Genomic DNA, 27,918 nt, shown 5'->3' with positions numbered 1-27,918 from the left:
ATTATTTAAAAAATATATGCAATGTGATTTTCTGGATTTTTGTATTAGTTTCCGTCCCTCACAGTTGAAGAGAACTTATGATACAAATTACAGACCTCCACGTGGCTTGCAAGTGGGAAAACCAGCAAAATTGGCAGTGAATCAAATACTTGTTCTCCCCACTGTACGTGTTTTACGTACATTTCAATCTAAGAACAATGAGGGCAAGACACCCGGCAAGATGTGTTGAGGCACTAGTGACATCCGAATTCAACCTACGTAAGTTGTGATTGTTTATAGTAAAGTGCAAAATTTGCTTTTGTTGAGAAAAATTAAGATGATTCTGCATGTTTTCCTCAAGTATTAAGTTTCCAATGTGAAAATTGAGTGAATAGCTGTTGAAAACATGAAAATTGCACTAAATTCAAGAAGAAAAAAAAGTCGCTATTTCAGGTAAAAACCTAAGATATGTTAAATATTGCTATTCATCCTGAAAATATAGGTGATTATCTCTGCATTTGGTGATTTTTGTGCATCTAGCAAAAAATCAGAATTTTGTAGCCATTTTAAGTTTTGTTGTATAAAAAATAATCAGGATTTTATGAGGCAATGACTTTGAATATTTTGATGCCGCTGCTCATGGAGACTCATATATGCTTAAGGCAGGTGCCAGTTTTGGTTTTAGGTCGCTAGCGGCTTTGGTTTCGAAAATATTTGAATTTTAAGTTTTTGACAATAGGCCCCCTACGGAGCGCCCAGTTTCCCGTCAACTGATAGTGAAGTCTATGGTTTATCTAAACCGTCGTAGTTTCCTCTGCATTTTCAATTCCTTACACAAGAGTGCGCCGTCTTAAACAACAACAACAACAACCATGGCTACCGCCAATTCTGCTACTTTAGCCCAGCCAACTTTGAACACAAATTGATTATCTCATGATGTACTTAATGTATTGTTGTATATGCAAAAGGATTGCAGTGGATTGTCAAATAAAACATGCAGCCTTGAAACGTTCAACACTTCCTCATTTACTTCGTCTGCACACTTTCATTTCTTTTCATTTACATTTGAAAATTGAATCTATATGCACATTGTTCATTGGCCCATGTCCTGACGTCTATTGTAAATATGAGGTGCTCATAAACCTAAAGGCATTATTCTATTTGTTACAGTCACTTGGGTGCATATTTGTGTTTGTTTAGACAAGGTGATTGCCACCTTGCATATCGTTATTATTGAGTGAGAGTTTTGCACTAATCATTATTTTGTCTAAGTAATACAAGAGAGAAATGTTTTTTTTCGGTATCTGATAGGGACTCGTTATCAGCAGATTCTCAAAATCAGGTGACTGACTCGGGTGGAAAAATATGCGATCGGGACATCCTTATTTAACAGCTATGTTACGTTAACATACCGGGCACATCAGTACAAGTCGTTGTTTATGCGTCATGTAACGTTAGCATACAGTACATCTATTCGATTTTTATTTCAAATTGCCTTTCAAGATGACATGTCTGTTCTTGGTGTTGGATTTTATCAAATAAATTTCCCTCAAAAATGCTTAAACTCTGGTGCGACATGTTTTTTTCCTCTTCATTGCGCATTTTTTGGGCTGGTGCGACTTATAGTTTGATAAATTTGTTATATATCGTAAGTTATTATTTTTCAAACTCGATGTGTGTCGTGACATCTTGTTTTGCGGTATATTTCGGAACAATATTTCGTTCAAAATTCGCCACACCTGACTTTAAGCTAGCATAACAGCTTTGTTGCGGCACACTGTGGCTATTTATCACCTTTAAATCTGTCAAAACATACACAGCTATCCTTAAACTTTCTTCTGCAATGGCATTAAGCATCGGACACAGCCTTCGTCGGCAAAAGTCCTCTGAGCGCTGGCTGTAACCGGTTAATCGGCGCTAGCATAGTGCAAACGTCGTCGTAGCAAACAGTCCTTTCAAAATTGCTCCATACTTGGCCAATAAAGAGGATTCTCATTCTTGATTCTAATTAACAATGAGGAGGTGGAATTGTAACTGCAGTCAAATGCACGTTATCCCAAATAACTAACGTCATAATGTTGGAATTTATGGGGCCCACTCACCAGACAATGTTTCTCTTGAGCCTTGATGTCCTTGATGGAAGTTGGGGAAAACTCATCAGTGTCTCCGGCATCCTCCGAAGGTTTCCAGCTCACTGACAGGCCGCAGTCTGTCGACAAAACACCACAAGTACTGACAAGCACGTTGCTGCTAAGAACATTGTGTTGTCCAGAAAGTAGGACAGGGACAAATGCGCTATGTCGTTTTTTTGGCCAGGAAAAATAACGGATTGGAGTATCATTTAACCTGCAAGGCACAAAATGTTAGCCAGCAGCTAACACAAAGTTTTCTTTTAAAATTAATTTAGAAAGATGCAAGGACGGAACAGTTATGCTATTTGCGGGTTAAATGTTTTTGTGCGTGACCCTTGCTACTCCCCTCTATGTTGCATTAGCATTATATAAAGTAGCAGGTAACTCATGATACGCGATACAAGACCCACACGATATGGCGATACAACAATTATCAATACTTGGGTCTGGCGATCACTTCACGATGTTCTACGATAAAACTACCAAAGAGAACATTTTTATCATGTTATCATCCTTCTGCTGTGAATTGAAATGAGTTTATCACTCATAAATGTCCACTTCAAACGGATTGGGTGTCTATAGAGGAAGTCGGACATCCGGGCATTTAATGACGTCACCAGCCACAACAAACCGTCGCCATATTGACAATGGGGCAAAAGACGAGTCACAAGCAGTTGCTCTGTCATGTATTGTAACACAAACGTGTTTAACTTTCATTTTATTTGCGGTCTTTTTTCCGTGGGAATGACTAAAAGTTGCTGTGTTGCGGGTTGTCACACAAGGAAGAGTTCGGAGCCGCATTTGAAGTTCTTCATTCTTCCACGTGAGAAGAAAAGGAGAAACAAATGGCTGAGAGCAGTTAATCGAGGAACAGTAAAAGAAGACGGTTCCGTGGACTATTTTCGCCTGTAGGAACCTAAATCCAAGCACATTTACGTTTGCAGCCGACTTTTTATTACTGGTGAGTAAACTTTAATTTTTGCCCCAATTAGCTGCTAGGATTCAATAGACTAGACCAGGGGTCGGCAACCTATGACACGCGTGTCAGCACTGACACGCGAAGCGTTAACCAGTGACACGCGAGGGCATGGCAAAAAAAAAAAAAAAAAAATGCGTGTTATGTTTATTGTCGGTTATATTTTTATCAGTTGCTGAAGCGCCCCATCTTGTGGCCGTTTTATTTATTGGTTCTAAAACAGTAGAAGAAAAATGCAAATAGGAAGTTCTTCAACTGGGATTCAGTGTGACACATGGCAGCTCCGCTCTCACAACTTCAGTGGCATTTGTGTTCTTTAGAGCAACGTCTGTGAGTATTTTGTTGTCAAATTGAGAATTACACTCTTTATATTGTCTTTAGGTTGCATGTTTGAGGGGAAATGTGTTTGATATTTCTAATTAAGAACTACTGAATACAGGCTAATTGTGTTTGCATATATGGATGGCATTTTTGTTATTTGCAGCATTGTTGCTGATTGCATGTATTTTTTCATTGTTTTAGTTTCATAAAAAAAGAAAAGAGACACATAAAGGATTACTGAAAACATCCGGAATGTGAACCTTTTCATGTTTAGCTGTTTGGATAGCGGAAGCGAGCCCATTTACAATGCGCCTTTTTACCGGAAATTAAGGCATTTTCAGTTGCGCGCGCTGTTATTTAGGGGCTTTACGGGACTGCCCCTCTCACCCACTCTGCCTGCGGCGTTATATGCGAGCAATAATGTATTTTGAGCACACCTCCAGCTCTTTCCCAATTTCTCGCCTCCTGCGCTTGTCGGATTTTTTTTCTCTGCGCGTTTAATTCAGCCCACGCTACTAACATGTCACGAAGCCGACCAATCAGAGAGCTGGCGGAAGTACAGTGTTACCAATTGCACTTTTTGGTAATTGCAACTCTGCACCGTAGTGTGTAGTGGACAGGCGATTAACGTGGCTTGTTGTCGTCGATTCGCCCGGTGCTTACTTCAGAGAGGTGGTGATGTGTATAAAAACACAGTGACACGTTGGATGGTATTTTGCTGGAGACTTTTACTAACAAAACTAAAACCAGCATGGGACACAGCCACTTTTCATGGCGCTCTTCGCACAACTCTCTCTCAACACCTTGCTCCCTGCCTCTCTTTTTCTTACGCTTAACTAGTAAGCTGGTCATACTGTAGGGGACAGCGGCCCCTTGGGGGTGCCGGTAACAACTGGTTGGCCGGTTACTTCCGCTTGCTCTGTGCATTATGCCTCGAGAGCGTTGTGTGTGTGTCGCACAACAAGTGTCAAACGCCACTACGAGACAAAACATGAAATTCATGGAAAACAGGGTCAGGGATCACATTAAGGTAGGCATCTTTTGTATTTGTTATATAAAATCTCAAATTGTGCATAGAATTCACTGTTAGTGTAAAAGACAAAGTAGTCGCCTGTTCTGACTTTGAAGGTTAAAACAGCCCGCTCTGTACTGTGAGAGACCTGCACTGAGAATCACGCTTGTTCCCCTTTTCTTGCTGGGTTGTGTGTGTGTGATATGTTTACATAAGATGATGCTCAAGTTTTGATATTTTCTACAATATACTTTTATTTTTTAGTTATTTGATAAAGAAGAATGGTAGTTGTAAGATTTCAACGTATGTTCATGTTGTTTTCTTTGGAGTAAAATTACAGCTCTGTTGGATATAAATATTCGGATGTGCGTCATTAATCTTGGTGTGGCACACTGATTGACAAGAAAATTTGAAAGTGGCACGCCACACCAAAAAGGTTGCTGACCCCTGGACTAGACAGTGGTTATTATTACCGTAACCGGCAACTCGCAAAACGTTATTTTTCTTTTGCCGTGAACTGCTCTGATTAATCAATCGGTTTATGATTGGCCTGGTGTGAATTGGTTATTTTGCCGTGACGTGCTCACGGCTAAATAACGCTTGGAGGCGAATTACCAGTTACGGCAGAAATAATCACTTCGTATATACTACCAATTTTCTCAGTTCCACACAGTACATATTCCACGTATATGATAAAGGTCAACTTACTGGGTGACTTTATGAGGTAGTTGTAGATGTTTCCGAACTCCACTGCAGGCCATTCCTTTGTTTATCCAGCTATCAGCTGCGACTTTGTATCAGCAGCTTTGTAAGCCAATAAACGCTAATTTTAAATTGCATCGCCTCCTCGCGTCTGTCAGCAGTGATTCGTGATAATAGTAAGCCACGTTTAAGACGTTTTTAGGAAAAAAGACGCAAAACACACCTAAAACATATTAATTTCAGACGTTTCAGACGTGGGCCTGCAAATCTAGTTAATTGATCGGGCTCAGGCCGGGTCGGGCTTCAATACAAGCGGGCCGTGTCTGGTCGGGCTGGATTTTTTAGGTCCGATCTAACCTCTATTGCACATATACAGTGGGCTAGGCCTACATTTTACTTTTGTTCTACATTGCAATTTAGTTGATGTTTTGTTTGCAACTGAACTGATCCCTGGATTGATATTGCGATAAAGATGCTGCTGCACTACAATATTTTTTTTGTCGTTTTCTTTAATATTTACTTGAACATTTTTATTGATGGATCGTTGTGACTAAAATACAGTGACTGTTATTACTGATTTTGCACAGGAGTTCAGATGTTGCACTGTGTGAAAGGCTGCTACTCTGTGTAAAAAAAAAAAAAAAAAGAGAAAGCCCTGGTCTCATTTAAGTCACTAATTAAATACTGTGATCTGTTTTTGTTTTGTTTTGTTTTTTAATATATATAGCTGAAAGTATTTTCATATGACTTCAACCAGGAGTGACACAAGAGCCAATAAAAAGTTATTTAATGTCTGACCGCTTGTGTTGCCTCATGATTCACAAAAAATATGCTTTGCTTTAGAATTTGAATGCATCCCAGGCTTTAATGCATCGCGACGCATTGCCGAATCGAATCGTGACCCTCTGAATCGTAATCGAATCGAATCGTGAGGGTAGTGCCGATGCACACCTCTACTATATAATGCTAATGTTTACAACAAATGGCTAACTTGCATAGCAAAAGTCCACTAGCTTAAATGCTATAAAATACTAATGTTTACAACAATTGGCTAACTTGCATAGCAAAATGCCTGCTAGCTTAAATGCTATATAATGCAAATGTTTACCAGATAGTTTCTCGTGCGCACCAGAAACTATCTGGTGTGCACCAGATTGCTTAAATTTATTTTATTTCTGTCGATGTCCCTTTAGGGACTCCGTCACAAAGTATCACGATACCTTTTCAATATGCTGTCACACCTCAGTAAATCGTTAGGTCTGAATGGGTTCACTCTGGGCGATTTAATGTTTCATTGAGTGAACGCTAAGAGTATATGTGCAATCATTTTTTCCATTTTAAAAATCTTGTAAGTTTCAGAAAATGCAGTGTCAAAACTAGTTGGTTGAATTCAAATGAATTTACATTGAGAAATAGAAATACATAAAATTTGAGGGTCCAAAACAGAAAATATAGACCTCCTAGCAAGATAGTTTTTTTTTTTTTTTTTTTTTTTTGGGGGGGGGGGGGGGGGGGGGGGTTGTTAGTTTAATGAAATACAAGTTAATATTAGGCCTACCATTTTATATAGTACAGTAGCCTATTTTATATTAGTAAATGATATCACAGTAGTTGGCAGCATATGCCCATTACTGTAAGAATATGAACACACAAGAAAACACACTTGTGCTTTGTGACCACTTTCGGTGAAAGACACCGTATGTTAATTAAAGATAGCCTGCTTTCTATTTCACTCAAAACAGAAACAAATTTAGGGGCCCTTTTTAAAATGAAAAATGAAAAAAATTGTGGAGGAAATCCACAAATCAGGGTTCCCCCGTACATCTGTCCCTGCAACCCACCTACAACTCCGTAGTCTTCCCCATTTGTGTTGACGATGACCATCTGCTCGATGTCTTTGCTTTCTTCTCCGTTGTCTACATGATGTAACCTCTTTTTCTGGTATGGCCTACAGACACAAAATTTGTGATGAGAAAAATTATGACGACAACCGGAGAACAGGAAAAGTATTTTTTATTTTTGTTGCACAAATCGTTTACTACTTTTAACCACAGTATAACACTACTGATATTGATAAAAAATAGTAGGGGTGGAAACCTCTGCAAACCCTAACCTTGTCATTAACTTTAAGTAGCAAACTCGAGCTGCAATGCTGATCAAGAAAAGCAGCAGGAGGGAGAGTAAGAGGCTCTACGAGCATGATGCAAAAAAACATACAGTCATGTGAAAAAAATTAGGACACCTCATTAAAAAAAAGTTAGGACACTCTACCACCTAAAGCTAGCGTTACGCCCTTTGGCTGAAATAACTTCAGTAAGATGCTTTTTGTAGCCAATTGGTCCGAAGAAAGTTTGCCCCACTCCTCAACGCAGAATACTTTCAACTGAGATGTTTGAGGGGTTTCATGCAAGTACAGCCCGTTTTTAGTCACCCCACAGCATCTCAATGGGATTAAGATCTGGGCTTTGACTCTCCATTTCTTCCTCTTCAGCCAGTCCTTGGTGGATTTACTGGTATGTTTAGGGTCACTGTCATGTTGCAGGGTCCAGTTTCGCTTCAGATTTCATTTTTTTCCACAGATGATTTCACATGTTCCTCAAGCACCCTCTGTTACACGATAGAATTCATGGTGGATTGTAAGGTGATGAGCGGGCCAGGTCCTGCTGCAGCAAAGCATCCCCAAACCATGACACTTCCACTTCCATGCCAACTCATACCAACTATGAAAGTTGGTATGAGGTTCTTTTCCTGGAATGCTGTATTGGGTTTATGTCAAACATGTCCTCTGTTCTGGTGTGCAAATAATTCCATTTTAGATTCATTTCTCCAAAGATTATTCCAGTCATGGTCTTTGTCTACATTCACTCTGGCAAACTTCAGTCTGGCCTTCATGTTCTTCTTGGAGAGCAAAGGTGTCCTCCTTGCACACCTACCATGTAGGTTAAACTTGGCAAGCCTTTTTCAGATTTTAGAGGCATGCAATTTCACATCAACATTAGCAAGAGCCTGCTGTAGGTCCCGTGATGACATTTTAGGGCAGGGGTCCCCAAACTTTTTCCTGTGAGGGCCACATAACTTTTTCCTTCTCTGATGAGGGGTCGGGTCAGTTTGTAACAGAAAAAGTGTGACGATTGCAGGAGTGCCTAAATGTAAAAATTTATAGTTATTCAGAAAGCCACAATCAAACAACCCTTTCTGAATTCTTCACGGAACAAAAGCAAATAAAAATAATAATATAATATAATATAATATATAGGGCTGTCGAAATTATCGCGTTAACGGGCGCGAATTAATTTTTTAAATTAATCACGTTAAAATATTTGACGCATTTAACGCACATTCCCCGCTCAAACAGATTAAAATGACAGCACAGTGTGATGTCCATTTGTTTCTTGTGTTTTTTGGTGTTTTGTCACCCACTGCTGGTGCTTGGGTGCGACTGATTTTATGGGTTTCAGCACCATGAGCAATGTGTAATTATTGGCATCAACGATGGCGAGCCACTAGTTTATTTTTTTGTTTGAAAATTTTTCCAAATTTTATTAAAACAAAAACATTAAGAGGGGTTTTAATATAAAGTTTCTATAACTTGTACTAACATTTATCTTTTAAGAACTACAAGTCTTTCTATCCATGGATATGCTTTAACAGAATGTTAATAATGTTAATGCCATCTTGTTGATTTATTGTTATAATAACCAAATACAGTACTGATGTAAAGTATGTTGAATGTATATATCTGTCTTGTGTCTTACCTTTCCTTTTCAACAATAATTTACAGAAAAATATGGCACATTTTATAGATGGTTTGAATTGCGATTAATTACGATTAATTAATTTTTAAGCTGTGATTAACTAGATTAAAAATTTTAATTGTTTGACAGCCCAAACTATAATATTAATATAATATAATATAAATATAATATAATATAATAACACTATTAATTAAATAGATAATAACCAAATAACCCTCTCTGGGTTCTTTACAGAAAAAAGCCAGGAAATAAATAACACCATTGAAAAAAAAAAAAAAGTTCAGGGGGGCGGACCAAATGTGGAGGCGGGCCGTAGTTTGGGGACCCCTGTTTTAGGGTTTTTGGTGACTTCTTTTAGCATCTTGCGGTCTGCTCTCGGGGTGAACTTGCTTGGATGGCCAGAGCTGGACATGTTGGCAGTTGTTTTGAATGTCCTCCACTTGTAGACTATTTTCCGGACAGAGGAATGGTTGAGTTTATATTCTCTTAAGATCTTTTGAAATCCCTTACCAGACTCATAAGCCTCTACTATCTTCTTTCTGAAGGCCTCAGAAAGCTCCTTTGATCTCACCATGGTGTTTTCTCTCACTTCAACAGTCAGGGGCACACCTACTACAGTTGGGCAAATAAGTATTTAGTCAATCACCAATTGTACAAGTTTTCCTCCTTGAAAAGATCAGAGAGGCCTGTAATTGTCAACATGGGTAAACCTCAACCATGAGAGACATAATGTGGAAAAACAAAACAGAAAATGACATTGTTTGATTTTTAAAGTATTTCCAAATTACAGTGGAAAATAAGTATTTGGTCACCTACAAACAAGCAAGATTTCTGGCTGTCAAAGAGGTCTAACTTCTTCTAACGAGGTCTAACGAGGCTCCACTAGTTACCTGTATTAATGGCACCTGTTTTAACTCATTATCGGTATAAAAGACGTGTCCACAATCTCAGCCAGTCACTCTCCAAACTCCACTATGGCCAAGACCAAAGAGCTGTCAAAGGACACCAGAAATAAAATTGTAGACCTGCACCAGGCTGGGAAGACTGAATCTTCAATAGGTAAAACGCTTGGTGTAAAGAAATCAACTGTGGGAGCAATTATTAGAATGGAAGACATACAAGACCACTGATAATCTCCCTCGATCTGGGGCTCCATGCAAGATCTCACCCCGTGGTGTCAAAATGATAACAAGAACGGTGAGCAAAAATCCCAGAACCACAAGGGGGGACCTAGTGAATGACCTAGAGAGAGCTGGGACCACAGTAACAAAGGCTACTATCAGTAACAAAATGCGCCGCCAGGGACTCAAATCCCGCACTGCCAGACGTGTCCCCCTGCTGAAGAATGTGTTATGGTCAGATGAAACCAAAATACAACTTTTTGGTAGAAACACAGGTTCTCGTGTTTGGAGGAGAAAGAATACTGAATTGCATCCGAAGAACACCATAGCCACTGTGAAGCATGGGGGTGGAAACATCATGCTTTGGGGCTTTTTTTCTGCAAAGGGACCAGGACGACTGATCTGTGTAAAGGAAAGAATGAATGGGGCCATGTATTGAGAGATTTTGAGTGAAAATCTCCTTCCATCAGCAAGGGCATTGAAGATGAGACGTGGCTGGGTCTTTCAGCATGACAATGATCCCAAACACGCAGCCAGGGCAACAAAGGAGTGGCTTCGTAAGAAGCATTTCAAGGGGTCCTGGAGTGGCCTAGCCAGTCTCCAGATCTCAACCCCATAGAAATTCTGTGGAGGGAGTTGAAAATCCGTGTTGCCTAACGACAGCCCCAAAACATCACTCCTCTAGAGGAGATCTGCATGGAGGAATGGGCCAAAATACCAGCAACAGTGTGTGAAAAGCTTGTGAAGTTACAGAAAACGTTTGGCCTCCGTTATTGCCAACAAAGGGTACATAACAAAGTACTGAGATGAACTTTTGGTGAACGAATACTTATTTTCCACCATGATTTGCAAATAAATTCTTTAAAAATCAATCAATGTGATTTTCTGTCTTTTTTTTTCCACATTCTGTCTCTCATGGTTGAGGTTTACCCATGTTGACAATGACAGGCCTCTCGAATATTTTCAAGTGGGAGAACTTTCACAATTAGTGGTTGACTAAATACTTATTTGCCCCACTGTAAATGTGAGGTTTAAATCAGGACAGCCTCCATCAAAACACTGGGTAATGTTGATATAATCATGCGCACCTGATGTGATATCCCTCTGTGTGATTTTAGCCATTTTAAGTGGGATTGAATGTGGGGATGTCCTAATTTATTCCTCAACCGAAATTGCATTTTTTAAAATTACATTTTACAGAAAGTTATAAAAAAATCTTTTTTTCAGTTTAAATTTTTTAGTTCTATTACTTGAATCTCTCAAGACTGTTCAAAATTGATATTAAATATCCATATGACCTAATGTGTTCGAAAACACACAGGCTATATTGGGTTTCCTAATTTGTTCATATGACGGTAAGTATATTTTTAAAAATAAAAACCCAATCACCCCCCCCCCCCCCCACCGATTCCGATCCTTTGAAAAATAACGCGATTGGCCGATCACCTGATCGGATCAGGCCATCCCTTCAACAGAGTATCGCGATATATCAGCTTTTTGATATATTGTCACGCCCTTAATCAATCACTTTTCAAGACTCCTGAAATTTACTCCATTAAGATGTCATGTTACCTGCGTTGGGACGTGAGGGTGCTCTTTTGGACATATTTCGGCGTCGCAATCTTCTCCCTGTCGTTCTTGGGCTCTTTCTGGCTCCCACATTTGACGTGTTCCTTCTGGCATGGGCTCTTCTCGCTCGCCGTTTGTGCTTTCTCGCTGGACATGCTAGTCTCCTGCTTGTCCAAAAAAGACCTGCCAATTTTGGTCTTCAACACGTCGGTCAGGACCAGGTAAGGCCTCCTTCTGTGGGACAAGAGAGACGTCTTGCTCATCTACGACTTTGAAGCTTTGAAGGGGCAGTTTGGTTAGAAGGATGTAAAAAAAATTTGGGGGGGGGACTATGAAGTTGAATTTTGAGGGGGAAATTTATTCGATAAAATCAAACACCAAGAATAGACATATCTTGAAAGGCAAGATAAAATAAAAATAGAAGAGAGAACAACAGGCTGAATTCTGAACTTCTAGCTAACTACTAGCTAACTAGCTAGCAACAGAGGCAACGCCTGTAAATAACAACTTTTGTACTGTTTATTATGAGTTTTTACTTGTGGTCGAATACTTGGGGCGAGTTTATGTGATTGTTTTTGATGATGTACGGATGCTAACAGATACGTGCTAATCATTTGTGAGAATTGTTATTGTTGTATCAGCAGCGAGTCATGCAAATTTGAATGGCTGTTGTTGAAGATGAAACTGATTAAATTTTTATTTTAGTTTCATTCTATAAGTGTTGATGTCATGAGCAGCTTAATAAAGTCAGCAAACCACACGGACGTCAGACATTTTGGCGCTTGGCTCACTGTGTAGCTAGGACTTAGCCAGTGTTGTTTTTGTCAACAATGACGATAAAGAAAATGTTTTGTCGACGAACAATTTTTTCGTGATGTGACAAGCTCAAAACATGGCTTGGGAGACAAGAACACAACAGAAGAATACCAGCTTTCGTCTGCAGGACGAAAATGCGACATCATTTCTGTCATATGTTCACAATGCATGACATTTCCATATTGTACGTGAAGTATGTCAGCTTGCATCGTGGCACTGTTTGGGTCGTGTCACTCATGTGAGATGTGGCGTCTCTCCCGCCTCACCAGAGTTTAGGATGTGTCTCAAGCTAGGCTTCGCTCAATCTTGTTTGTTTGGAAACAGAAAGATTTGTTTTCTTATCTTGGCAAGAGAGAATATGCAATGTTGCTTTAGCCTTCAAAGGTCTGTGCTGAGTGATCATCAGACGCGAAATGTAAATGCTAGCGTTAGCGTAGCATTCGCGTTTACATTAGCATTAGCTTCAAAATGGTGAGCGTCCTCTAAAAAAACACTGGTCACTCTAAAGCAGTCAGTAAGTCTAGAGGATGTTAAACGCTTGGAAAACTTTTTTTCCTTTTAAACATACAGTTTGTGGTTTCTAGGTCGGTATAGTTTCAACAATGTACCGCTTTTCCTGGTGAGTGTGTATTATCATCACAAAGTTGGCGTTGTCCTTGAGACGCTACAATATTGTGCAAGTCTGTCTGTGTTCATTTAAAATTGTTGAAACCTTTACTTTTTTTTTTCACTTAAAAAAAACTTTAAATTTGAATTTTACAGACTAAAATGTTTTGAGTAAAACTAAAAAGCACAACAGTTCTTTTGGATTAAAATACAGCAGTTTATTTGAAAGAGCGGTGCAAGAGCAGAAACTGCGTTTTTGCCCTTGTCTGTGTTTTCCGCCATATGTTTTTTTCTATTCCTTGGGAATTTTATGGCTGGTGCGACTTATACTCAGGCGCGACTTGTAGTCCGAAAAATATGGTATAGAGCTGAAACGAATACTCGAGCAACTCGAGTAACTAGAGTTTAAAAACTGATCCGAGTAATTTTATTCAACTCGAGGAATAGTTTAATTTTGCCAGCTCTAAGCGTCACGTTTTGCCCGGACTACGTTTAATGTGGGACAACGCACTGACGTCACATGCGTAGAGGAAGAAGCAATTAAAAAAAAAAAAAACTTACCGCAGCCAACAGCCGCTACAAACTACGCCGACGTTGCTAAAAACTACGACCGCTTGATGCTAGGTTGGTAGCAGGTAGTGTCCGATGCGTCTCATAGATATCGCATGCATTTAAGACTAGATGCGAAATGACAGACTCGGCCGCGTCTGGGCAGCGTGAGTAAACAGCCGCCATCTTTAAGCAGTAGACTTCTCATCGCTAATAAATATAACGTTACTGTCTCGCTCACGTAACATTAGCCCTTCGGAGGGCTAGGTTTCTATTGATTATGACCACTGTCGATGCGTGGCTAACATGTTTTACATACAGGCTTTATTTAATCTGTAAAAACACAGTGCTGTAGAGTGATGAGGGTGTAAAATTAAAACATAATAAAGCTAACTGTCAATTTTAGCTCAGTAGTCATTACTGAATAAATGCGCTCCAATACAGCAGGTATCATACATTTATTTTGAACACTGCAAAAACTCAAAATCCTACCAGTACTTACAGTTTAGACTAACTTAAAACTTAACTAAAACTTAAAAATAGCTTGACACAAATGGAAATTAAATTGAAACACGTAGCTTTCAAGTGATGTGTGTTATGAAGCGTAATTACATTTTTAGGTAAGAAATATGTTGTTGTTTTTTTTTTAATAAGATCTAGAAGTTTTTTGAGTGAAAGTGAATTTTTTTTTCTAGTCACATCTTAGATGCAATTGTTGGCTGTTTTCAACAATGTACATCGAAAATAAAGACTGAGTGAAAATGGTTCAATATTGGATTAAATGTCTGTTTTTCTCATGTATATTTATAATTGCTCTTTACCTAAAAAAAAAAAAATGTTTTATCCGATTACTCGATTAATCGATAGAATTTTCAGTCGATTACTCGATTACAAAATATTCGATAGCTGCAGCCCTAATATGGTATATTGCAACAACAATAGGCACAAGTGGGAGTTGGATTCGAACTACTAATCAATGGACGACCCGCTCAACCACCTGCGCTACCGTCAAAGTTTTTGTCATATATAATCAGAAAGAAAGCAAGACAGAAAAAAAAACTACCTTACAAATAGGTCAAGTAGAAAACATTTTGAGAGGTTACTTGACAAACATCTTGAAGTGTGTTCACTTACTTGTCCATCCCCCATTTGACCACGGCGGCATGATTGCGATCAAATGTTTTGGATGCCCTTTTCAGTCTTAAATCCGATTTTGTGGGTTTCCTACCAGGAACTGCGTTGCAGGACACCTGTTCATAAATAAAAATAATGAGCTCACGAAAATTATTCATGTTAGTCATACAACCGCATAATATTTGCACTCTTTCTAACTATCCGTCTCGTGATGACTGACAAATCAGGACCCATTCTTATTGGGTTATCCTTCTGATATCGACACGTTTTTTGTTATTGTGCTGTCCATGAATTAAGGGGATAGTTTTGACAGCCCAGGCTCGGAATATTTTTGAGTGATTATTCGTACCGCTCATCTTCACGAGGGTGCTGGAGTCTATCCTAACGCCATGGATTAATGTTTGGACTGAATCATTAACATTTTTGTTAGTAATTGTCAATGATGAATAGCTCGTTTATGACAAAGTCTCATTGCAAATGATGTCGGAAGACCTTGTTGTCTAAGTGACATAAGCAATACAACATTTCAATTGGCTTTTAGCGCTTATTAATTTAGGATCAAATACAATAAAAAGTAGCAACACAAGTGTTTATTTATAAAAGTAAAGGACTTCCGAGAAAACAAAAGAAAAATGGATGTAAGCTTGGAGAAACTGTTGGTTAGGGTATGGCTATTATTTGTTAATGATTGAAAATTAACACACTAAACATCAATATCATAATTTTATATTTTGCTGTATTTTTTAGGGCTGTCAAACGATTAAAATTTTTAATCGAGTTAATTACAGCTTAAAAATTAATTCATCGTAATTAATCGCAATTCAAACCATCGATAAAATATGCCATATTTTTCTGTAAATTATTGTTGCAATGGAAAGATAAGACACAAGACAGATATATACATTCAACATACTGTACATAAGTACTGTATTTGTTTATTATAACAATAAATCAACAAGATGGCTTTAACATTAACATTCTGATAAAGCGATCCATGGATAGAAAGACTTGTAGTTCTTAAAAGATAAATGTTAGTACAAGTTATAGAAATTTTATATTAAAACCCCTCGGTTTTCGTTTTGATAAAGTTTGTAAAATTTTCAATCAAAAAATAAACTAGTAGCTCGCCATTGTTGATGTCAATAATTACATTACATTATGGTGCTTAAATCCATAAAATCAGTCGCACCAAAGCGCCAGCAGAGGGAGACAAAAAACACAAGTAACAAGTGGATATGTCACTGTTCTGTCATTTTAATCTGTTTGAGCGAGGCATGTGCGTTAATTGCGTCAAATATTTTAACATGATTAATTTAAAAAATTAATTACCACCTGTTAACGCGATAATTTTGACACCCCTAGTATTTTTCAATGAAAACCTGTCTTCTTTTGATGGCTAACAAATGTTAGCAACAGCACCTAGTAAGGCTATAACTGTACATGTATTTGTATTGAACCGTTTCGGTACGTGGTGCTCGATTCGGAATGGAGATGTACCGAACGAGTTTCTGACGTAATGTAACCCTTACTTTTCGAGGCTGTGAGTCGATCGGGTTACAGTTTCTTTGTGTAGATTATATTTACACCATCTTCTCTGCTATAATGAGGACCAACACGGTAGGACAGTACTAAAAAACCCAGAAACGTCAACGGCGCGACAACGTGGCCGACGCGAGAACGCAGTGAAACGCGGGCGTTAAAGTCAATCAGCCAATGCACACCAGTCGCAGTGCGGCCGCGTGTTAGACGCGTCCCAGAAGCGGCTCAACACATGGCTTTTGCACATCGAGAGACTGACATTCTTGCCCATTCTTCCTTGCAAAACAGCTCGAGCTCAGTGAGGTTGGATGGCGAGTGTTTGTGAACAGCAGTCTTCAGCTCTTTCCATAGATTATCCATTGGATTCAGGTCTGGACTTTGACTTGGCCATTCTAACACCTGGATACGTTTATTTTTTAACCATTCCATTGTAGATTGGGCTTTATGTTTTGGATCATTGTCCTGTTGGAAGATAAATCTACGTCCCAGTCTCAGGTCTTGTGCAGATACCAACAGGTTTTCTTCCAGAATGTTCCAGTATTTGGCTGCATCCATCTTCCCGTCAATTTTAACCATCTTCCCTGTCCCTGCTGAAGAAAAGCAGGCCCAAACCATGATGCTGCCACCAGCATGTTTGACAGTGGGGATGGTGTGTTCAGGGCGATGAGCTGTGTTGCTTTTACGCCAAACATATCGTTTTGCATTGTGGCCAAAAAGTTCAATTTTGGTTTCATCTGACCAGCGCACCTTCTTCCACATGTTTGGTGTGTCTCCCAGGTGGCTTGTGGCAAACTTTAAACGAGACTTTTTATGGATATCTTTGAGGAATGGCTTTCTTCTTGCCACTCTTCCATAAAGGCCAGATTTGTGCAGTGTACGACTGATTGTTGTCCTATGGACAGACTCTCCCACCTCAGCTGTAGATCTCTGCAGTTCGTCCAGAGTGATCATGGGCCTCTTGGCTGCATCTCTGATCAGTTTTCTCCTTGTTTGAGAAGAAAGTTTGGAAGGACGGCCGGGTCTTGGTAGATTTGCAGTGGTCTGATGCTCCTTCCATTTCAATATGATGGCTTGCACAGTGCTCCTTGAGATGTTTAAAGCTTGGGAAATCTTTTTGTATCCAAATTCGGCTTTAAACTTCTCCACAACAGTATCTCTGACCTGCCTGGTGTGTTCCTTGGTTTTCATAATGCTCTCTGCACTTTAAACAGAACACTTAGACTATCACAGAGCAGGTGCATTTATACGGAGACTTGATTACACACAGGTGGATTCTATTTATCATCATCGGTCATTTAGGACAACATTGGATCATTCAGAGATCCTCACTGAACTTCTGGAGTGAGTTTGCTGCACTGAAAGTAAAGGGGCCGAATAATATTGCACGCCCCACTTTTCAGTTTTTTATTTGTTAAAAAAGTTTAAATTATCCAATAAATGTTGTTCCACTTCACGATTGTGTCCCACTTGTTGTTGATTCTTGACAAAAAAATTAAATTTCATATCTTTATGTTTGAAGCCTGAAATGTGGCGAAAGGTTGCAAGATTCAAGGGGGCCGAATACTTTTGCAAGGCACTGTATCATGTTCAACTCATGCCGCTTGATGAAAAAAAAAAAACAATACCTGACTGTGGCCGTCAGCCGCTTCAAACAGCGCCCAGTTGCTAGTTTGTACAAACATACGGCAACATACGGCTATGGTAGATATCAGATATATGTAGAACTAGATGTGAAATGACAGATGACAGCCGTGTTAGATCGTATACCAGGAACTAGATGCGAAATGACGAGACTTTCCCGCGCTAGTAAACAGGCGTCATCTTAAAGCAATAAGCTTCTCTAGAAGCGGACCTAATTACTTTTTATCAAAAAAATATATATAAATAAATAAAATTTTAAAAATCGGCAAAATCTTGACTTGAATCCATCTTTAAATGATGAAAGAGTTTTAAAACTTTCCCGGCGAAAGTAGACAGAAGGGAAATTATGGAATAATGGGAGCAATTTCAACAACTTTAACGGTGGATTCACAACATTAAATTAATTGAATGTAGTTTAAAGCTGGCGATACAGAATGGGACTTGAGTATTTTATTTACTATTTTTAACGGTTAACTTGATACTGAAAAAGTAGTTTGCTTAGCCTGAGAGGATTTTTGAACAATTTTGGAACTAGTTTTCCAAAAATTAAAGGCGTCGAATCGTTAAGTGCCAAAAGATTCCCATCTCTAGTATGTACTATTATTATTATTCATTAATTGAAAATTTAATTCCAAATGAAGCATCCTGCCCTTGTGTCAACAGCTAGTCCCACTTACCAACTTCTTCCCTTTAACTGTTAACGGAACCTTTAAGGCTTTCTGGGTGTCTGTCATGACTGCCAAAAGAGGAAGGCACAGCCGCAATACTAGGACACAAAACACAAAATGTCAGTGTCAAAATTGATCATTACCTCAACATTCACTGCTAGCAAAGGTCACAGAATAAGTGTTGTGGCGCTTACTAAAAGAGGGAAATCAATATTGAAAAAAGCTTAAGACGGCAATAGATGTCCAGGCCATTTCAATTGGGAAGGAGGTAATAAGACACATAAAGAACAACAACTAAAATTCCAAGAGCACAATAAAAAAACGTACCACACTTATTTGAATTCATGTCTTTTTTCTTCTTTTCCCCCCCAATTTATTAAAATTTGCATTAATTTAATAAATTTATTGAAGTTTAATTTTTTTTCTTTTTTTTTTTTTTTTTAATTGAGAATGATACTTTTGTTTATTTTTATGTATTATACAGAGCCCCCAAAGGGACATCAATAGAATTAAAATAAATTTAAGCAATCTGGTGCTTACCAGAAACTATCTGGTAAACATTAGCACTAGATAGCATTTAAGCAAGCGGACTTTTGCTTTGCAAGTTAGCCAACTGTTGTAAAAATTAGCATTATATAGCATATAAGATAGCGGACATTTGCTATGCAAGTCAGCCAATTGTTGTAAGCCTTAAATTTTGCTGGACTTAAGTTATTCATGTTATTCAAGCAAAGTGTTCTTTTTTTGTCATGATTATTGGGATCGATAACTGACGTATTGACCAGGGCTTGTGGGGCCAGTGAACTTTAACTGTCTATCCCTGGAAATGGGTCCTTTTTTCAATTTTCAAATTTCAATTAAAAATCCAATCCATTTCATTTCATTAAAATGGATTTGACGTCTACTGCCTTTAATGGTAGCCAACGCATTAGATTATATGATGTCACAAGAGATTTTAAAAAACAAAACAAACAAAACATCCCAGCGCAAAGTACACACGGGCCATTTGAATTCTTTTTTTTCTGCTCCTTCCCAGATTTTTTACAATTTAAAATTTTAACTTTTTTAAAAATATTATTTCATTTAGACCTATTATATAATTATACCATTTAAAGAATTCTTTTTCACTCATGTCTTTCTCAAATTTGTTTGTAAATTATTTTTTTAATTTTATTTAAATATTAGATTTCTTTTCCCAAAATGAACCCTTCAATTAATTCATTCTTATTGCCCTTTGCAAATACGTGCAGGCAACACTTTTACTACATTTGGATATCAAATGTGGACCGCAAAAATACTGCCCCGCGGGCCACAACTGGCCCTCGTACCGCGAGTTTGAAACCCCTTAGGATACGAACGTAATGAGGACATTTAGAAAAAGAAAAACCATCATTCGTGCATTAAAAAAACTCAATGTACGTGTAGATCGGGCAAACATCTTACGCAAATGTTATTTTAGTGACACCGTTTACAGTGTTCGCTCATTCGATTTTGTCTTTTTCCCCTCGGCAGGACATTTAAAATAAACATGAAAACCGCCGTTAGCCACACGAGCTAGCAGCTACGCTAGCTCACTCAGACAAAGATGCACAAGGCAGAAGACAGCAAAATGTTACCATGTTCCGGAGTTTAGCTTTGGTCTTGCGTGGAGACGTTTTCGCCGCGTAGACAACTATGAGAAGACGATATCTTTCACGATCATCGTGCAAAAAAAAAGCTAAATAGTCATTAGTGGCAGGGAATTGGACGGCTATTCAAGGCATACACAGAGGGTTTTTCACGGCCACATCCGTGTTACAGCGGAAACTACGTCAGGAAGAATATTTTCTTAAAGTTAACGCTAAATATTTACAACTCATAAGCAAAATGTTTTCTTTTTTTAGTCTATAGGCATCTCATTGACGATATGAAATGATTTATGTAGTTTTTAGTTTTTTTTTTTTTTTTGCTCTTGCAACGACAAGTACTGTTCACAAAACGGAAAGCCTGTGTTTGTGTACATTGTTGACAAAATAAGATAAAAAGTCCATTCAATCTGGTTAGTTTGAAATTATATATGTAGGTGTTTTAGTTTGAATATTTATAACGCCATTGAATTTCTTACTTGGTACTTTTCCTGTAATTTATGTGAGTATATTTCTTGACAAATGTTTCAGTCATTGTAGAGCATAGGCGGAGTTTGACTTTTGGGGCGGGGGGGTGGTCACTTCCTGTTGATGACCCCAGCAATAAAATTAACTTACAAAAATATTTATAATAATAAGTTGACAATGAGAGTTTTTTGTTTCCCATCATTCTTAAGGGGAATTCTAAATCAGGCTGCTTAGGCAATACTTTTCACCAAGATAGTCATCCATTGAATTTGGAACGCCCGTCGGTGTTTTGCCAATGTAGTTACCCCAGTCAAAAATTGTATCCCTGGGCGGAGCCATACGGAGGTAGATTTGTGTCTTTATTATTCAAGCAAAAAAAGTTGCTTTAATTCAAGTATATATATTTTCACCCAAAAAAAGTCGCTTCAATTAAAAAAAAAAAAAAAAATGTGTTTGAAGGCAAAAATAAATTTGAAACTCAAAAAATGCATATGAAAGCTATTTTTCTTTGATTTTTTTTTTTTTTTTTTTTTTGGATTGAAGCAACTTTTTCATTGAAGTAATGGGTCACATTTTGGCTTGGACATTTTTCTCTATTATTCAATCAAAAAATAAGTTGCTTAAAAAATATATATAGATTTTCAAAAAGAAAAATCCCTTCAGTCTAATAAAGAAAATGTTCAATGATAGAATGAAGTTTTTGAATGTGAAAAAAATAGTTGAGATTGAGAAATTTGCATTTGAACACTTAACTTTTTCAATGTAAAGTTTTCTTTGATTGAAGCAATCCTTTTTGTGTTTGGGCCATATTATGATTAGGACATTTGTGTCTAAATCATTCAATCCCCAAAAAAATCCCTTCAATCAAAGAAAAAAAAAAAAGAAAAAAAATTTTTTTTTTAATTCTCTAATATGTATATATTTTTTTAAATAATATGCCAAGCAAATGACCATCTAAGGTGCTTGAAAAATAATTTTGACCCATTCTAAAAATGTTTTTTTGTTCATTTTATTCATTTTTGTTGCAGTTTCATTTTAATAAATATATATAGGAAAGTCAATTATATGCAATGACACTTTTTGGCCACCAGGGGGGGCTGCCCCCCTTAAAATCCGCTTATGTTGTAGAGTGTATTTGTATCTGCGACTGTATTATATTTTATTGCTTATTACTATGGCTGCAGCTATCGATTATTTTAGGAGTCGATTAATCTATGAACTAGTTAGTTTGAATACAGTGATCCCTCGTTTTTTACAGTAATATAGGCACCAGAACCCGCCGCTATAAGTGAAAAATCGCTGTACACCCCCCCCATTTTTTGTTGTTGTTTTGCTGTGTCTACAACGAATATATTCAGATTTAGCACTGGAAAGAGATACATATAAGACACATTTTTCCCTTTTTTTCCCCGATGTATAATTTAAAAAAATATATATGTAAAAACTACACAGGTGCTGACTGCTTTACGGCATATGTCACTCTCCCGTTTCCCCATTCATTATAAAGACAGAAGTCGATGCGAACGCTTTCATGCGACTTCTGCAAAGAGGGCAGAGCAACAAAAGAGACAAAAAGTTTTGTCTGAGGAGGGGGGGGAAAAAGGCAGGCTACCAGGATATACAGAATAAACATTGGCCTGGCTTTCACTCGCTGGCGTGACGCCCCCCCCATACCACACCCCCACAACCGAACTCGTCAGCGGGTGGAGGGTTTCCACCGCCTTACAAATTGTGCAGCCCAAACCCAAATTTCCCATAAGGGTACTTGGCCTGTTTCTCCGGCTGTTGGTGGTCCACCGAGCTGATTGCTGTAGCTGGCCCTACTCCGGGTGGCGCTAAACCTGACCAGCTGCTGCCACGGTAGCAGCCTCCTGCCGCTGCTTGGCTGGCTGTCCGTGAAACTGGCTAGCTGCTGCAGCGCTAGCCTCCTGCTGTTTTGAACCATCTTCCTTCTTTTTGAAAAAAGACAGTAAATACATACACAAATACATGTCTTTCTGGCATGTTGAAATACCGTTCGATCCTGGAACTTCTGCTTGCTCCCCAAAAGCCGCAAATTTCCAAAGATTTTTTTTTTTTTTTGGTCTAGCTTTTCAGTGCATCAACAAATCTCCCACTTTTTAAATGCTAAGTTTTCATAAACAACATGCAATTCTTGGGTTTTTTTCTGTAAAAGAATTTATGCATATTATTATTTTATTTTATACCGTAATGTCCGTAACTATGCACGGTCCCTTTAAGAGATACTGGGACTGGAGAGCTGTGAGGTAGTAGGAAGCAAGGGGGAGACAGGACTCCAGTTATTTTGTTTTTTTTTTTTCTTATTGTTGCCACAATAAAGTGGAGAAAGCCATCAACGACTCCTCTCCTTCTTTCCCCCCATTTGGGGCTATTACAATAAATTTTTTAAAAACGTTTTTATATTATTATTTTCTATAAACGAGAGGTGCCGGATCTACCCAAATAAGTCCCGGAACACAGGGAGGTCAAAATCAAGAGGTGCCCATTCTTGTTCCGGCAGGATCCAGCACAAATTAACCACCGCTTCTTACTATTCATCCTTCATACACCAGCTGGAAACGAAAATGTTGTTTAATTCATCTGCAGGCGACCGGGAGATTGATTTTTGATTCATTGATGATTTTTATAACATTGCAGGTGTGCGCTGGTCCTCATGGGAAACGCAGTCTTCCTTAAGGCAAAACACTACCGCTTTTGTCCACTGGTGTCGCTAAAATCGACCAAAACTGATAAGTTACCAAGTGTTGCTTTAGAGTAAAAGTAGTCATCCAAAAATTTACTCAAGTACAAGTAAAGATTTATTTGTAAAAGAATACTCAAGTTATGAGTAACATTGTGAGTAACTGCATACTATCAGGTCTTTTTTTCTTTAAATAATGGTATATATTTTTTCTCAGCACAACTTTATCCATATGAAGTGTTATTATTATACTGTGCCATAACCTTTTACCATAGGCGGAGTTTGACTTTTGGGGCAACATGTTGATGACCCCGAAACACAATGTCAGCAATAAAATTAACTTACAAGAATATTTATAATAATAAGTTGACAGTGAGCGTTTTTTTGTTTCCCATCATTCTTGAGGGGAATTCTAAATCAGGCCGGTTAGGCAATATTTTTTGCCAAGATCGTCATCCATTGAATGTGGTACGCCCGCTGGTGTCGTGCCAATGTAGTTACCCCAGTCAAAAATAGTATCCCCTAGGCGGAGCCATATGGAGCTAGATTTGTCTGTTTATTATTCAATCAAAAAATTTTTTTGCTTCAATTAAAAAAAAAAAAGTCTCTTCTATCAAAAAAAATGTTTGAATTCAAAAATAAATTTCAAACTAACGCAAAAAATGCATGTGGAGCTATTTTCCTTAGATTTTTTTTTTTTTTTTTTTTTTGATTGAAGCAACTTTTTTTGACGTTTAGGATGTTTTTGTCTTTATCATTCAATCAAAAAAATAAGTTGCTTCAAAAAATATATTTTCAGAAATAAAAATTCAATCAAAAAAAGAAAAAAAAATGTCAATCATAGAAAACGTTTTTGAATGCGAAAAAATATTTGAGATTGAAAAATTTGCACTTGAACATTTAATTTTTCATTGAAAAAGTTTTGTTTATTGAAGCAATCCATTTTGTGTTTGGGCTATATTATGAGTAGGACATTTGTGTCTAAATCATTCAATCCCCAAAAAAGTTGCTTCAATCAAAAAAAATATTTTCAATCAAAGAAAACCATCATTTGGAAAATAAAATTGCACTCCCCTATTTTTTTTTTTTTTTTTTGGAAGATTATATGCAAAGCAAATGACCATCTAAGTTGCTAGTCACATGATCTGTTCGAAAAATAATAAAAATGAAAAATTTTTTTTGCTCATTTCATCCATTTTTGGTGGTTTTATTGCTTTACAAGTTATATATATAAGTATAGGAAAGTCAATTTCATGCAGTGACACTTTTCGGCCACCGGGGGGGGGGGCTGCCCCCCTTAAAATCCGCTTATGAATAACCTATTACATGACCATAATAGGCCAAAAAGATGACACAAAAACCATCGAATTCAGGCCAGAACAACACAGCACGAGTGCTCTCTAGTGGAGAGAAAAAACATTGTTACTTCTGAATGGTATATTTAAGTCATGTAATTATTGTTGCGACATCTCATTGACAGCCACTGTTGGCATATCTGGCAATAATAGAAGTCAATATGGAGAATAAAGAGGAAAAATGTAACGATTCTAGTGGAGCCCAAAAGTAGTGGAGTAAGAGTAGTGTTTCTTCATAAATCTACCTAAGTAAAAAGTATTGCGTTGTAAAACTACTCTAAGAAGTACATTTTTCTCGAAAAGTTACTCAAGTAAATGCAACCGAGTAAATATAACGCATTACTACCCACCTCTGGCTTAACGTTCTGCGTCTGTGGAGGTCGATAGGCATTGGGCGGGACTCAGCTGGCCCGGAGGTTCTGCTTATCTGCATGATGGTTGGATGGTCTGTTTGAAGCTGAATCCCTTTTTGATGGACAGCGAAATGGGCAAATCATTGATCTTGTCGTACTAACATCCACGGGACGGGAGGCATTTTTCAATTTTCAGTCCATTGTTTTGAGTTGAACCGGAGACTTTCATAATCATCCTAGCGATACTTGGTTTGTTAAAAACCACCAGGGAAAAAATCAAGTTTTTTTTTTTATTGTAGCTGCTTGTCTTTGGAGACTTCTAGCCAGGGGTGAAAGTAGGCAGGAACGGTCAGGAACGTAGTTCCGGTATAAGATTCAGGGTCGGAACGCTGATCCGGTATACGGTGCTTTAATTCTGAAAATATGACGGCAACTGTCAAAACGCTATTTAAAAAAAAAAAAAATTAAATACAAAGCTGCCACACATGCATTTCATCTCCAAGAAGAAAACAATCTACCAATATCAGATTTACATACACAAGTGTTAACAACAAGCATGATAAAGTTGTTGTGTAGGGTAATCCGTTTCCACTGATATTTATTATTTATTTTATTCCACAGACGGCATGGAGGTTTCCCCAGCTGCTGCAGTTATCGGAGTCTGACGATGACGAGTCACGTCACTGTGCGAATGCACGCAGCAAAGCAAAACGCCTGGACTCATTTGTCTGTTCAATTGGCTGACATACGGACATGAGATCACCAGAGATAGCTCAGATTGGTTCAAATGTGCATGTTTTCTGAAACAACAAGAAAACAAAACAAAAGGGGGGGGGGGGCAATGCAACAGAAAATGGATCAAATCTTTAAGAGCGAGGAAAGAGTTAGGGTGGCTTATATAGACCCTACCCACCGACATCACAAAATTACGTGATCGCTGTATTGTTCCGCCCCATTGTCCGTCATTTTGTGTCTGTATTATCAATGGTCTCAATTAATCGAGCAATTTATAATGCATTTCATGGAAGACCAGGTGCTTTCGGATGCCGTGAACTCACTTGATGCGTTGCATAAAAGGCGTTATGTGGAAAAGCTTCAGTTTATCCATTCGCCAGATCCATATTTGATGCCAAAATCGATGTTTTTCGACCCGCTGTCTTCGCCGTATTTGCCTGACATCTGCTAGCTACCCTGATATGTACAACTATCTTGTCCACACAAAATCAGCCTATTCTCACCAAAGTTTGAAAAACTTTAAGAGCTTGGAGGCTTATAAATACTTCGTTGCTGGTTGGGTGAAACAGGTCCTCGTCCACGAAAATTCGGCAGGAATCTATCTTGTGCTCGGGAAGGTGAGTTACGAAATTTTCAATTCAAAATCTTTTGTTCTAGCTAACATCCACTGTCAAGTCTAATGTATTTCATGTCATTTGTCAATGGAGCTAGGGCTTTTAATGTTTATATGGTTTAGCGATAGCACTCTCACGACATACATATGTGTATGTTGTCGGCGATTAGCCTAGCAATGATCTTAATTGTGGTTGTCAGCCCAAAACCCTCTAAATATATATTAAATGCATCTTACCAGATATAAAATGACTACTACATAATCTGTGGTAATCGTTTGGAGCCCAGTTTTCTCGTCGAATTGCAGTAGCCCATCTCGCTCTCCTCTCCGGGTTTCTCGGAATCCGGTAGAACTTCAAGTCTCGCCGTCTATCTTCTCTGTTATTGCAACCGACCGCCACATGCGCCTTCACCATTTTGATTATTAATGTTAACGAGCAGAAAAACACGCCGTAAATAGGAGGAATGTACGTAGCCGTAACAGGTAAACACGATGTGTTGACGGACAATTGGGCGGCACCAGTCAGGAGGGCGGAGTTGTGACGTCACGTGGGTAGGGTCTATATCATATTTAGTTTTATTTGCACTGATGGTGAGATTCAGAACATTTAAGCTGTCAATGTGCACTTTGGACTTATATTTGTTCATTTATCTTAGGCTACTTATTAATTTCCTTATGATTAAAAAAGTCATTGTTTGCGTGACCTTCACTCCCCCCACAAAAAAAATGAATTACCGTAATGGCCTGAATATGTGGCCTGTGTTTTTTGCATTGAAATAAGACTGAAAAAGAGAGGGTCGTCTTATATTCGCAGTCTAGACATTATACCCATTCACAACGCAAGATGGCGCCAGATATCATTGAAGCGATGTTCTGTCAACTCATAACAAATCTCAGCTACTCAGGTTTAACCAGTTTGAATTATTTTATTGCAATGTTTTTCCTTATTCAGATTTGTTTCAAGACTACAGTTACGGTTAGACTTCACTTTGATGGTTAATGCAGTTATTGCAATTTTGTTGTTTTATCACAATACATTTTTTTTATTTACATTTCAAAAACCAGAAGTCATTCATTTACAAATGTGATTGCACTTTAGTTTGATTTGAATGAGGCAAAATAACATGCTTTTTCTCTCAAATATATTGTTATAATCATTTGTTTCGGATGTGCTGCAATTATTTTCTGTATAAAAATTAATTAGGTGTTCAAAAAGCCTTTTTCAAACTTGAATCTTGAAAAAGAGGGGGTCGTCTTATAACCAGGGCCGTCTCGTATTCGGGCCAATACGGTAATAAAAAAAAATAAAAAAAATCTGGCACCGTGGCGACCTTCACATCTGGGAGTTCCGGCAAGAAATTCTAACCACTTTCACCCCTGCTTCTAGCACTCTAGTTTCTTTCCCTATCGAGCAGTGGCTTTGCTGAGGCCCTCCACCGTCACAAAGCACTCAGAGGTGGACACACTTCTGAGTTGCCCCGCATTGAAAATCCAGCATCGCCCACTGATACAACACTACCATCAATAATACAATGTTACACAGGGGTA

At 38.2% G+C, this 27,918-nt stretch overlaps 1 protein-coding gene across 1 annotated transcript in view; it reads right to left on the bottom strand.

Annotated features, from left to right (window-relative positions):
- The window catches only part of senp7 (SUMO specific peptidase 7), a 52,762-nt gene extending 32,430 nt beyond the window's left edge, over positions 1–20,332 (bottom strand). The window contains exons 1-6 of the mRNA XM_057853399.1: positions 20,137–20,332; positions 18,530–18,618; positions 14,673–14,788; positions 11,571–11,801; positions 6,964–7,070; positions 2,082–2,188 (exon numbers count right to left, since the gene is read on the bottom strand). Coding sequence (XP_057709382.1) covers positions 2,082–2,188; positions 6,964–7,070; positions 11,571–11,801; positions 14,673–14,788; positions 18,530–18,586 — 618 coding nt within the window. The 5' untranslated portion in view covers positions 18,587–18,618; positions 20,137–20,332. The remainder of the gene's footprint in view (positions 1–2,081; positions 2,189–6,963; positions 7,071–11,570; positions 11,802–14,672; positions 14,789–18,529; positions 18,619–20,136) is intronic.
- Positions 20,333–27,918: the final 7,586 nt, after the last annotated feature.

The sequence above is a fragment of the Corythoichthys intestinalis genome, chromosome 12 (assembly GCF_030265065.1).
Source record: "Corythoichthys intestinalis isolate RoL2023-P3 chromosome 12, ASM3026506v1, whole genome shotgun sequence".
In the NCBI taxonomy this organism is placed as follows: domain Eukaryota; kingdom Metazoa; phylum Chordata; class Actinopteri; order Syngnathiformes; family Syngnathidae; genus Corythoichthys; species Corythoichthys intestinalis.
The sequence above is the reverse complement of the archived record's forward strand: the minus strand, read 5'-3'. Positions and strand labels throughout refer to the sequence as shown.